At 38.5% G+C, this 13,731-nt stretch overlaps 1 protein-coding gene across 2 annotated transcripts in view; it reads left to right on the top strand.

Moving 5' to 3' along the window:
- Positions 1-13,731, top strand: part of LOC105929903 (myosin-10) — a 76,256-nt gene that overhangs the window by 30,810 nt on the left and 31,715 nt on the right. The window contains exons 5-15 of one of the 2 annotated variants that reach the window (XM_012867834.3): positions 1,933-2,035; positions 3,975-4,004; positions 7,081-7,173; positions 9,831-9,894; positions 10,619-10,717; positions 11,201-11,344; positions 11,461-11,556; positions 12,210-12,328; positions 12,612-12,764; positions 12,881-13,054; positions 13,130-13,303. In XM_012867834.3, coding sequence (XP_012723288.2) covers positions 1,933-2,035; positions 3,975-4,004; positions 7,081-7,173; positions 9,831-9,894; positions 10,619-10,717; positions 11,201-11,344; positions 11,461-11,556; positions 12,210-12,328; positions 12,612-12,764; positions 12,881-13,054; positions 13,130-13,303 — 1,249 coding nt within the window. The remainder of the gene's footprint in view (positions 1-1,932; positions 2,036-3,974; positions 4,005-7,080; positions 7,174-9,830; positions 9,895-10,618; positions 10,718-11,200; positions 11,345-11,460; positions 11,557-12,209; positions 12,329-12,611; positions 12,765-12,880; positions 13,055-13,129; positions 13,304-13,731) is intronic. The other variant, XM_036148385.1, reaches the window with a different exon arrangement.

The following is a 13,731-nucleotide window of genomic DNA, read 5'->3' as shown; positions in this document are numbered from 1 at the left end:
ATATCACCTAATAGGCTTATATATATAATTTAGGCAGTCATAAAAAGAGAACCTTATAAAAATCAGGACCCAGGGAGTTGTTCCTTCTTTTTTTAATGTGGTTTTCCTATTGCTTTTATCTCTAAAGCCCTTTTCCATCTCCCTCTATGCCTCCCGCACCACCCGGAGCAAGTTGCCCTGCTCCCATCATCCTGCTGTGTTTTATTTAAAGACTGGTTACAAATAGCTTTTTGCGGATGCGGGGCTGTACGGCGGTTCTGCCAAACACCGAGGGAGTTATGAGTGTGGTTTGGTGGCCTGCCTTCCATCCTCTACGTCAGAGTGTAATTAAGTGTCACTTTCTTTCAGCCTGGCATGAGTTGCCAGGGACGTCCAACCCAAGTTCTCTACGCCAATAAATCAGCTTTGATACAATTGTTCGAAGAACAATGATTTCTGTCAAAAGTTTAGACATTAACGCGTTGGCTCATGAATAACATTCGCACACATTTATGTGATTATGTATGAAAAGGGATAATAACAACACACCAATACCCGCTACACTGTAAGACAAAAAGTTTAACAATAAGGGTGGAAAATTACAAGGTTCTCCATTGTGGAGGAATCAGGAGAACCCACTAATCTGCTTTAGGAACTACGGTATCTCCTAAAGGCCCCCTTCACACCAGAATAAGGTTGCCCTCCCTTCCCCAGAACCCCCATCACTGTTAAAAAGTCTGTGGATTCCTTTAAGGTTTAAACACCTATGTTCACTATGAAGGCAATCATGCTACAACACCTTTGAATTATCCACCTAAAAGGGTAAAAAACTTTTAGATGGATATTAGCACCAGCTTTCACAGCTGTCCTACCTGAATGCCGCCGCCGTCTGCACCAGGATGTTTCCTAACAATCTGGGATTAAACTGTTTCTGTGCCTCCATCATCATTTTCAGTGGTAAAGAAGGCTTGGAAGTATGTTAAAGTCTGATACGTTTTTATTTTGTTTTAGCCTTTTGTCCTGTTTAAAGGTTTAATTAGTGATAGCCTGTAATTTGTTAGGATTTTAAAGGGAACTCAAAGAAGGTTGTATAATTAAACTTTCATTAATGTTTGTTTATAAAAATTGTGAAAGTATTGTAAAGGACAGTTTTGTTAATGTATATTGTTCATCACATTTTGGTGTTTTTTAGATGTTGTTCATAGTTCACCATCTCTTAAAGTGGTCCTAGCAATATCAGTATAGTTGCTGTTTTTGTTTTGAACAGAGCACCAGAAAAGTTCAACTGAGAGAATCTCTTAAAGTAAAACCAGTAAAAATATTTACAACAATCAGTGAGTGGTTTCCTTGAGGCATGCTCCAACCTGGCTGTAAAACTAGGTTGCTTTAAAACCTTAAACCAAATACAGATTGACGCCTAATTTGACCTACATTTTGATGCCTGTGTTCTGCATTCGAGGACTCGCCCCACAGAATCTAGTGAAGCATCTAAAACCTCAGTCTACTATGAGCCCTAGAGCTAATAACCAGCTACACTAAAACCACCGGTATGTATCTAGATGTAGTGTTGCTGGCCGCGTTTTGCTATTGGCTCTGAGACCTGACTGTGGGAACTGTGGAAGGCCCTGCCTGTATACAGCTATCATTAGAGACAACCTAAAAGCAGAGCCTGGAAAATTTGGAGACTGGCTCACCAGACCACAGCATTCTCCAGTCAAGCACCGACAAACAAGGGATATATATATATATATATATATATATATATATATATATATATATATATATATATATATATATATCTTTTGTCACCAATGTTTTTTTTTGTAACTACCAAATCTTTGGACAATTGACACATATTTATGTCAATAATACAACATTTTCCTCTGGTTTCTTCCCCAACACCTCACTGGTAATCTTTTCTGTCCATGTTTCTGTCTAAACTCTTCTTTATAGAGGTGAATCAGGAGCAGGGAAGACCGAGAACACAAAGAAGGTCATCCAGTACCTGGCCCATGTTGCCTCCTCACACAAAGGACGCAAAGACCACAACATTCCAGTGAGCCTCACTGCCTACATTCCCCCTATTCTGTCCCTTTCCCTTTTCTTTTTGCTCCCTCTTTCTACCCTCTAAAAATCCTCCCATGTAAGCTATTGTATATATGGATTAGGGCTGGGCAATATGGACCAAAAGTAATATCTGCCAATAAAGAATGCCAATCGTATGCCAGTATACGATATTTATCTCGATATGTTTTTCTTTTCATAAAGTAATTATAGAAAGGCATCTCTGAATCAAAGCTTTATCCAAAATGTCTCACAGGCACATTTTTCTAACCAACAGCTATAGATAAATATGAAAAATGGCTGAAAAGTAACCAATTGGAATACAGAAAAGTATAATTGTAACACAACACAGATCATCTCGATATATACAATAAAGTCTCATCATATCTCTTTTTAAAAAATCTCAATGTTTTTTAAAATTTCAATATATTGCCCTGCCCTAATACAGATGCTGCTAAATTAGTTGCCCTATAAAGCCTTAGAATAATGTCATCTGGTATGGCAGCACCACAATCTGACACTGGATCTTAACTCCTAATCTGAGTTTGTCACTGGTGGCACAATTCCCAACAATTCTAACTTTATATAACTAAAGCAGTTTTTTAAATGAATAATTGCTTTTTAAAGTCAATCCGAATTTCTAAGAATTTCTAATTAGATATCCAGGACTTCCTGTTTCTCTGGGGTATAAATATGACATCACACAAAGACCAATTTTTATAAGCCACTGTGCCCAAGACGTGATGAGAACCCATTTTATCCTGCTGCCACAGATATTGAGAAGGATAAGGTAAGGGAGTTAAAGAAATGTCAAAACCTTACTGTTAGAGAATTACAGCAAAGAGTGGCAACTTTGGTTCACAGAGTCTCCATAGTCACTATAAGATGCCTTCTAGATATCAACAGAAGTGATACTAGAAAATGTTTACCATAATTTTAACCATGATCATTGATCAGATGAGACAAAGACTGAGCTTTTCAGCAAAAATAGAATAAAAATAAACACCTGAGACTTGATGTTAGAATAAGAATGTTGAGAAGAGTCATTACAGTGTAATGCATTACGAAATCTTTGAAACACCTCTCATTTTAAATACACTGGACATTGGTCATAATTTGATCTTTCAGTGTAATAACGATCAGAGCATATGGTCAAATTAAAACAGATATGGTGTGCCAGACACAAAATCAACAATTTTTCCATCTTAGGTCTTGAAGGAAAAGCTGTGGGGTGAGTATAAGGGAGGACCCAGTGCTCAAAAATTCCCATCCCTGTATGCTCTACCCGTGGGAAATGTATTTGCTGTCCTGTTAGTAAATGACAGTTGTACAAAGTATTGAGAGCATAATAATTGTGCCACCGGTGATGAAATTAAAAAAATAAATCTAAATGTTATTTTTTCCCCACTAAATCAAGATTTTTTTATGTTTATTTCTTCTGTTGAGTTACATTACTTTAATAGAAAAATATGTATATATATTTGGACATTTCTACACATCATTACCAGGGGCAACAAATATGTTCGTGTCTAGATTGTAAAATGATGTCTCTGTTCAGCAGACTGAAAACACTGTCTGTCATGCTTCTGGTTTAAACGATAATATGATGAGCATCAGATCGAAGCCAGTTATCTTAAGCTTGTAACCAGCTTGCTAGCTTAGCGTGTATCATTTTACAAGCTAACATTTGCTGTTGCAGAACAGCAGACGTATTCTTTTTTTGTGAGAAACGGTGTGATAACCAGCAACTTTCTTAAGAGGCAGAGTGATCTGGCTTCAGTGAGCTCATGCTTCCTAACAGGCAGTGCCACTCTGTGAGAGCATAGCCAGAGCCAGACTAATGTGTGCTGGTGTTCTGCTTTCTGTTGCTTGTGTGCGGTATTAGCACTTCATCTTTTAACAATTGCATTTGTTTATTCCATTACAAACAGCCCGATTCTCCCAAAGCATTCAAGCTACAGGCAAGTGGATCTCCGGACGCGTGTGTCATCTCTTTTGCTGTTTGTACTGATCTGCATGTCCTCCTCTTTAAATCTCTGGCTTTCCCATAATGATGCCGATAGACTAATCTTAGCCGTGATGTTATGAGGTATTTGTTTGTGCTGGCTCAGCCTTCTCACGTGGTTTTTGGAAAGCAGTGACTCTTTCTATTAAACCAGCAGGCTCGTGTTAATAAAACAATGTTTTATCAGTTGGTCCTGGTTTATTAAAACAGTTTGTAATGAAGGCTTCATGAGAAACACATGTCCGTCAATAAAAACTCTCCTTTAAGTCCTAATGGAGCCTGAGTCTGTGTAGCCTGATGTTGTGCAGAGTGCAGATCAGATGGCAGCCACACCAAACAACTCTCCTCCAGCTTCTTCATTTTTTATTTATTGATACCAATTGAAGAATTCAAAACACATTTTTGGCATATTATACGTTCTTATTTTGTTGTATTTTGAAGTGCATGACTGTGGTTTGAGGGGAATTTAAACTGATGTAATTGTGTTATAGTTGAGATATAATACCTCAATGTTTTTTTTTTGTAGATTTTTGTTTTGATAAAAATCTCCAGTGATATAATTGCATCCTGTTTTTCTTCATTTTAAGCTAACTATATTCTCTAGCTCACCTTTGTTCTGCATAATCTGTGCTTTCTCTATTTTTTCTTTCCCCCTAAATCAGAACCTAATGTTTGCAAATCCAGTAACTGCAGAAGCAGAGGGAGTCTTTATGACTCCTATAACCTAAAACATTTGGCTCAGACAGTCTTAGTGCAACGTTATTGAGCTGAGTTCCAGTAGCCAGAAGTTAGGAGCTGTACCTCAGCGCCTCTGCGGCTCCTTGGCCTTGCTGCTCCATCCACACTGACCTCCTTAATGCAGCTTTCCTTCTGCTTTGCATTACAGCTGTGTCTGTGCACAAGCCAGAGGAATGTAGGGATTTAGGGAGAGCAAAGAAAATGGTGCAGTAGAAGTGACTGAAAGGATGTGGGTGAGGAAGAAGAACGGGAGAAGACTTGGGTTAGACTAGAAAAGATCTGGCTCCCGTTCACCACTCAGTGTGACAGCCTAATGGCAGCATGTTGTCTATTCAAATGGGAGGAAATCAACAAGTAGAACAAATATAACTTTTTCATATTTAGGTATTGACACATGTAGGTTACCGAAAAACATTGAGGCCAAAATTTACATAGAAAACAGTTATATACTCCCAATTGTTATTTTCTTTTGCATATTATAAATTTTGTGTGAACAAACTATCTGGTCAGAGAGTTTAAGATTTGTGTTTATTGTTCTGTCAGAGTCCAGCATTCTTAAAAAGCATAGTGTTTATCTCCATTCCTTAATAATCTTTCTCCAGGTTGATAATCTCTAGTTGAACCTTTGCTATATAGAGAGTTAAGGGAGATTTCAAACTTGACCCCCAAAGTACTATTGGTTTTTATCTTGACCAATTATTGGTTTTTATCTTGACCAGTTGTTCTACAATTACTATGACAGTCAAAAGTTTGGACACAACTTCTGTGGGTGGCTGGTGTGCAGAGTTGTTCTCTTGCAATTGGAAAGTTGTGGGTTCGATACATTTTGAGAAACAAAAGGTTTAGTAAGATAAGACAGCTATACTGTATGCTGGTGCTTGGGCTGTAATATTTGCTTCTGTTGTACTGGAACTTAACAAAAGGGTAGTTATAAGTAAGTCAACCCTCTATCTGATTATTCAGGTGATCAAGGTGGATGGAATCGATGTGTTTTAAAAGAAACATACAATTAAATATAGTATAGAAATGGTTGGAGATGCCATTAAGAGACCTCACAGTACCTCATAGGGAAAGTATATACATTGAAAACAGAAAGGGACCGAGCATAGAACCAGGAGGGAACACCACAGATCAAGAGCTTTTACAGAAGAGTATCCACTGGATATCCGGTCCAAAGCAGGGCCAGAAATACATGTCAGACGCCTAAGCCTATTGGGGACAACAGCTGTCTATATCAAAAACAGAGCTCTAGTAAATCTTTCTATACCTTTAATTGTGCAGAGCTTAATTCTACTTTAAAAACCCAGTCTAAAAAGGAAAATTGCTGTATGACTATTATAGATTTGACTGCCAAGCACCTATTATCGTAGCATTTGCAATTATGTTTAACACTATATTTTGGACATAACCTTAGTATTCTGATATTGATAGCTGTTAATAGCTTTATACTAGACACATAACGGCAACAACAAACCTTGGAGCAAGTCAGGACCCTGTCGAAAAAACTCTATTCATTCTGGGTAATACATGATCAGTAGGACCATCCCCAGGCAGTTCAGAATATGACCCAATTTACAGTAAGGTTGGTTTTGTACTGCCATTACCATGGAAAAAAGAACTAGTGTTGAGTCTAAATGTTGTAGGAAGAGCCATTCCCACTAACTCAGGACTTAAGATTTTGTCTAGTTATTTATTTAAACGGGACAATGCACAGTAGTATTCCAGTCCATTATATAAATGGGCCAGATTCAGTCATATGGGTTGATTTCCATCCACAGTCCCTGGTAGTTTCATGGTATAAAAGAAGATGAAAACAAGATTGTGGAAGAAGCAATTGGTACTATTTTGCTACAAACTATAGAGTTTATGTGATTACAACCAGAGGAATGTGTGGACCAGAAAAAAGGTTTCACATGTAAATCCTAAGAAACCTCTCTCCGTGAAACATTTAACTTTAACACCTTTAACTCCTTTAGTGACCTTGTGGTTTAACAAGGTTTCTCAAACTGTTTGGTTGTCTTGGTCTCTGAAACTTGTTGAATTCCCTTGACAAAAATACCACTTTTCAGCAGTTTATTTAAGTAAAGACAACAGAATCTTGATTAATTAAGGCTTAGCATATCGACTTGGCTTCATTTTTCTCTTTCTGCTGTTCTGAAATATTTATTTTGCCTGGCCTGCCTTTGTGTGTTTTGGTATAAAAAGAAAAGCAAAAGTTTAAATAGCTGCTAAAAGTAATTATGAAGAAATTCGAAACATTTAAGAGCCTCTTACCTCTTTGTATTTGTTTACAGGGGGAGTTGGAACGTCAGCTCCTGCAAGCCAATCCAATCCTTGAGTCCTTTGGCAACGCCAAGACAGTGAAAAATGACAACTCATCTCGCTTTGTGAGTTTAAATGATCTGTTTAAATGGACGTTTTTGTTATTTAAACACTGAGAGAGGAATTCAATTATTCAACTCCACAAGATTAGTTTTTGTTGAACGTCTTCAAGTTGGAATATGTTGTTTAGGAGGGTAACAGATCCTGTGGCACGAGACTCATGGTATTAAACAATATTCTCATCAACATGAAGTCTAAGTTAGATTTTTCCAGTGGCTGTCAGCATCTGATTTTGTCTGAGTAAGTAAGCATATAAAGCACACTTTATGTTGTAGTAAGAAAGGAAGTAGTTATGTGTTTTTTATGTGTTAAGTGTTTTATTGTGTCTACAGAGCACACAGAGATTTTTTCTGGACAAATCAGTTACAAAAGCCTTGAAAAAAACACTTTTAAGTCAATTGTTAAGCGTCATTTTGTAAACTCTAGTCACTCTATTTAGGAAGTCAGGGTTGGCGGCTTCATTTTGTCTCGAACCTTCTGGTTAGCCAGTTTCTGCTGTGGGCTACCGTTGTATCCTACGTTGAACTTATAAACATGAGCAACATTATGCGTTCAGTCCACAGCAAGACCTTTTTCACAGTAGTGTGCTGACAGAAACATCATTCTAACTGCCCTAACCTATGCTGCCAAGCATAGCATCATAGCAAACCACAACTTAAAATTACACTACTGCTTTTTAAAAAAAAACATTACCAAGTTGACATAATAATTGTAGTAGTTATCAAGTCACATTTATTCAAAAAAACATACCTCTACAGTATTGCAGCAGCGTGACGATACAGGAGCCTCCCATAGTCTCCACCACTCTGTTGGCTGCCACCAACACCCGGGCCAAGTGAGACGATGTGCTGGCTTGACTTGGAAAAGCTCTAGCTTTGAGAAGAATCTATTCCTGTTTATCATGTAACAGGACCACTGAGCTATATTATATACTGGAGTGCTAATCACCGTCTGTTTGAACGAGTCGCTTTGAAACCACCAGCCGCCATATTGGTACTCCCTATTTCCCCCCAGTAACTAGGGAATATGTGCGCTACAGCATCGAATAACGAGGATTTTCTCATGTTCAGAGGGGGCTTAAGACTTTTAAAATGTCAAATGCCATATAGTTTTATGTTATGTTCTAAAAATATCAAGTACTGAGAAAGTCATGTGCTGAAATATTTTGCATTTTATTCATTTAAATATATATGTTTAAAATGTATAAATATATAAATAACAATATACAAAAACATATATTTACATGTGTATACATATACATACATATATACACATACACATACTTATATATACATATATATATATTTAATATGAATAACATGTACAATATTTCAGCAACTAATTTCCTAGTAGTTGATAGTGTTAGTACATCCACTGACTGTAGAATTACCTGTGAAATATTTTCACTCAGTCAGAAAACTGCTTGTTGTTGCAACCAAATCCTATGGGATTCTGTGAGAGTAGGGAGGAGCAAGATGGCGGCCAGTGACTTCAGCTTTTCGGCAAAATCAGCACTCCAGTGTATTATATAGCTCAGTGAACAGGACACGTCCCACTTTACCGCTGTGCAGATATCGGTAGGCTTCGGTGCTTTTATAGTTTGCTCAGAGCCGAACCGTTCACGCCGAGTGACAACACAAAGTAGTTAAAAATATCACCATACGTGACCGAAGGCCACTGCTTCATGTCATCTTCCCACTCTGGTACGACCCTTGAAAGAGGCAGACACGTCGTCTTAAAAGAGCTTTTGGAGAAATATTACTAAAACCTTGTTTTTTTTTCTCTTGAACACAAATTAATTTATCATCTGGTCTCGTGATCTGGATGTGAAGTTACACCTGCTGTTGTTGATGGATAAAAGCGTTTGTCTTTCTGTTGTTGTTTTTTAAAATAGTACATTTTATGCAAAAACCTGTTTGAAATTTAGTCTAAAAGATTCTCCAAAACAGAAAGAAAAATAATATATGGTGAAAAATCTCTACCCAAAACTAAAGCCCCAAAAGGTTTCTTAAATTAAACTTTTGGTCTATTGCAAACAACGTGTCAGAAATAAAATAAAATCAGGAATGTTACGAAATCATGCCTATCTGACACAGATCTGTTGGAAAAAGCATAGTATATATATTTTTTTCATGCAGTTTTTTTTAAATAGAAGAAGTTCACTAAGGTTTCATTAGGTGGAGTTTGTAATATTTTGAGCCTCTCACTTGGTTTGGCGCACCGCGTAATCAAAGCAAAATTCGCCCCAAGCGCAGAGCATTTCTTTGTGACTGAGTAAACCATGTGGTCAAAATTAAGCACCGTGGTGGTTAGGTCTACATTAATCACAGGTGGGTCCGATGAGCAGCAGTGAACACTCGCAGACAGAAGGGCACGTATTCCCACAGACTCGCACACATTGGCTGTCAGGAAACCACAGACATGCCTCAAATTCTTGTTTGACATGTTAACCTGGCACTTCCTAATATAGGCATTTTGGTTCCTTGCTGCATTTTTGTCATGACCAAGAAACCACAGAGGGGGGGGGTTGTAAAATAGAGCTAAACCCAGAAGGAGGAAAAAAATGTAAATGAATGAAAGATTTCTGCAAACACATGAAGACATAGGATGTGTCACGGTCTTTTTGATTAATAAAGAGTTGTGCATCTGTCTTGGTCTGCAGGGGAAGTTCATCAGGATCAACTTTGACGTTACAGGCTACATTGTTGGAGCCAATATTGAAACCTGTATCCTTAATACCAGGTCTGTTTGAAGGAGCTGAATGATGGATTGCGGTTTAAAACATGAGCTCAAACAAAGGCCTGTTGAGATACAAAATAAGACGTGTGTTCAACTCATAATGTAATGCTCTCCCTGCATGCTAGCTAGCCCAATCTTTGTTTTTCCTTATCTATTTTTTTACTTTGGTGAGGGAACTAATGGAAAAATAATACCATGTTTGTTTTGCAGCACGGCTGAAAAGGAGGAGATGCTTTTTATTGGAGTCATACTTTTTAGTTTTTTGTCATCTTGAATGTACAGTACTTAAAAAAAAATATTCACCCCCTTTAACTCAAACCTCTGTTTTTTTCTATATTTGATGTGATTATGAGGTGGAAGAAATTGCATACATGATTTTCACAATCTGAAAAGTGTGGCATGGAGCCATCTTTTGCTACAAATACAGCGGAAAAACTTTTAGGTGTGTCTTTATCAGTGCCTGGTGACTCATCTTTTCAAAGTAGCTAAAAGTCATACATGGTTTTGAAAACCATGTATGCTTCTCCTTCAACTTCTACGACGTTGTGTTGGTTTAACAATTTTTGGGGCTGTATTGGGACAACTTTTAAAGGTTTAAGAGGTTTAGATACTTCTGCAAAGTGCTTTATGTTTTGTTTTTTTGTTTTTTCTGAGGGGAGCTTAATTGATCAGGTTCTGATTTTCTTGCCAGTCCTTAACTTTGGCTCTCAGATCTCCTAGAAAAGTCAAGAGCCATCAGACAGGCGAAAGAGGAGAGGACTTTCCACATTTTCTACCGCCTGTTGGCAGGAGCTGGAGAGCATCTTCGCAGTGAGTGTCTGTCCATTGCTAAAGAGCCGCTTAGCATCAAAGCTCTAGCAGAAGCATTTCATTTGTGTGCTGGCAAGAAGCAGAGCTCAAGAGACCTGGTTTGGGTTACGGCAAATGCAACTCGTTTATCTGTCCGGTTTGCTTTTAATCGTATCCATTACTGGTACATTGTTTCAGGATGATGCAAAAGATATTGAGACACCACTGAATCCAAATGTAGCTATGAACTGCTCTCTGGATCCAATAAAGAAAATCTAGGAGGATGAAGAACTGTTGCTGTGGCTTTGTTGTCTTTTTGTATGATGGGGTTGAATTGACTAAATATTTCTTCACATAAATTGGATTTTTTTGATTTAAAACGTGTCTTGAGAGGAAGTTTGCTGTCAGTAGGAGCTCTATAAATAAACAGAAATGACCTGAATTAAATATTCATGTTAAAAATACATACTTTTGATAACACCTTTACCTTCTTTCCTTAATCAGCGGATCTGCTTCTTGAGGGATTTAACAGCTACAGGTTCTTGTCTAATGGTAACATTCCCATCCCTGGCCAGCAAGACAAGGACAATTTCCAGGAGACGTTGGATGCTATGCACATAATGGGTTTCTCCCACGATGAGATTGTCTGTAAGTACCGCTTCCACATGTGCCATCCACCTCTGCATCCCATTAACACAGTCTTGTTTTGTCTTCCCCTCCCTGGGGTGAACAAATAAAGTTTTATTTTGCTCTGAATTTGTCAGGCATGTTAAAGGTGGTCTCTGCCGTGCTGCAGTTTGGCAACGTTGTGTTCAAAAAGGAGAGGAATACCGATCAAGCCTCAATGCCTGAGAACACAGGTAAGCTGCTAACAAAACTCTGTGCTTCCCTTTGTGAATTATATAAGGGAACTTAATCCCATTTTATATCTTCACACTATTCTTTATGGAGAATAATAAGGTTTCCTGCTTTGTTTTTTATTCGTAACCCTTTTGGTGACCCTGGTGGCTGGGATGGACAAGCAAACATTTACTTGGAGAATCACTGTTAACAGAGAATATACATTTTGTCTCCTTATTATCTCCTTAGACTAAAATAGTTAAAATGTGCGACTTTTATGTGACTAGCGAATCATCATCAAATACCAGACATATCACATAGCTATTAAAAAAAACTCAATAAAAATACATCATATCGCTTCTGTTAACTTGTTTCAGGGTGTTTCAGTTTGACCAATTTTTAACAAACCCCTTTATATTCTCTTAGTTTTGTACCTTCTTGATGCGCTTGTTATTTTTTATTCCTATTTTCTATTGGTTATTCACATACGTTACTTTTACAGCCGTTCTTGTGACCAGCAAACAATGAATTTCAGGGATTGCATTTAAAATCTTTTGACCACATCAACAATCATACATTTACTTTTTCTACCAGCTGCTGTTAAAAGTCTACATAGATATCACCCCGTGGGTTACCCCTGTCTTTTTTTTTTTTTTTTTTTTACTTCTCTTAGCGGCGCAGAAGCTTTGCCACCTGCTTGGCATGAATGTCATGGAGTTCACCCGAGCCATTCTCACTCCGCGGATCAAAGTGGGACGAGACTATGTGCAGAAAGCTCAGACCAAAGAACAGGTGAAGCCTCGTGCCGCTGTTACCAGCCAGGGTCAAGTACTCTGAAGAATGGGTTACGTTGCAAGAGTAATCTCACCTCTAAAACCTTTTTCCATTATCTATATTTAACTGAGATCTGTGCGATAGACCAACATAAGGTTGTTAATAGGTCAGTGGAGAGAAACGACACATGCTTTTTAAAATCATTTACAAACAAAAGTCTGAAAAAGTTTGGGTGCATTCGTTTTCTTATCACTTGGAGTTGATCATTATTTATGGTGTGGTTCTTGCTTTGTTGATGAAGGCTGACTTTGCTGTTGAAGCCCTGGCCAAGGCGACGTATGAGCGGCTGTTCCGCTGGCTGGTCCACCGCATCAACAAGGCCCTGGACAGGACCAAACGACAGGGGGCCTCCTTCATTGGCATCCTGGATATTGCAGGCTTTGAGATCTTTGAGGTGCTGATCCGGATGCTTTAATACCAACAAACCCTTTTCTGTGCAATGCAAAGCATCCATCAGCTGAGACATTTCAACCTGACTAACTTGACCTCTGCTTCTCCCTCGTTTTTCAGCTGAACTCCTTTGAGCAGCTCTGCATCAACTACACCAATGAGAAGCTGCAGCAGCTCTTCAACCACACCATGTTCATCCTGGAGCAGGAGGAGTACCAGAGGGAGGGCATCGAGTGGAGCTTCATCGACTTTGGCCTGGACCTGCAGCCGTGCATTGACCTCATAGAGAGGCCGGTCCGTGAGCTGCAGACACGTAGACATGTGTCTCCTTGAGGGATTTCCTGCTTTTGACGATGCATATCTTTTCAGAACAATCCTCCAGGAATCCTGGCTTTGCTTGATGAGGAGTGCTGGTTTCCCAAAGCCACAGACAAGACGTTTGTTGACAAAGTGCTGCAGGAGTTAGGCACCCACTCCAAGTTTCAGAAACCACGGCAATTAAAAGACAAGGCAGACTTCTGCATCATCCACTACGCAGGCAGGGTATGCATATGTTGCTTTCTAAAAGCTTTATTTGTGTGTTGGTGTAATAACTTTTTAAACAGCTTCGGGAATTTAATTTCCCTTTGCGATTAATGAAGTATTTTTGAATTTAATTAAATGCAGTTAAAAACTGCATGGATTTCATGCTGTCCCTCTCAGAGACGAAGGTGTTTTCTTCATTTTGCTTGCACAGCAATCTTGTTTCCAGCCAATTTTCTGAGGCCCAGATCTTACTTTTCATATAGCATAGTTAGCCAGGTCGCAGCGTAAAAACAAAGGCACAGTTGTTGAAGTGCTGCTGCAGGAAACCCACATCTGGTTCAGATCTGTTTGAGACAGGGTTTTTGATGCCTGCTGGTTACATAACAGAAGGTTGTTTTTTTTTACTTTCACCTTTCTTTGGAGGTCTGGCATCTGTTAAAGTTAAA

The sequence above is a fragment of the Fundulus heteroclitus genome, chromosome 16, assembly GCF_011125445.2.
Source record: "Fundulus heteroclitus isolate FHET01 chromosome 16, MU-UCD_Fhet_4.1, whole genome shotgun sequence".
Taxonomy (NCBI): domain Eukaryota; kingdom Metazoa; phylum Chordata; class Actinopteri; order Cyprinodontiformes; family Fundulidae; genus Fundulus; species Fundulus heteroclitus.
Note: the sequence above shows the minus strand (reverse complement) of the source record. Positions and strands in the feature narration are given on the sequence as shown.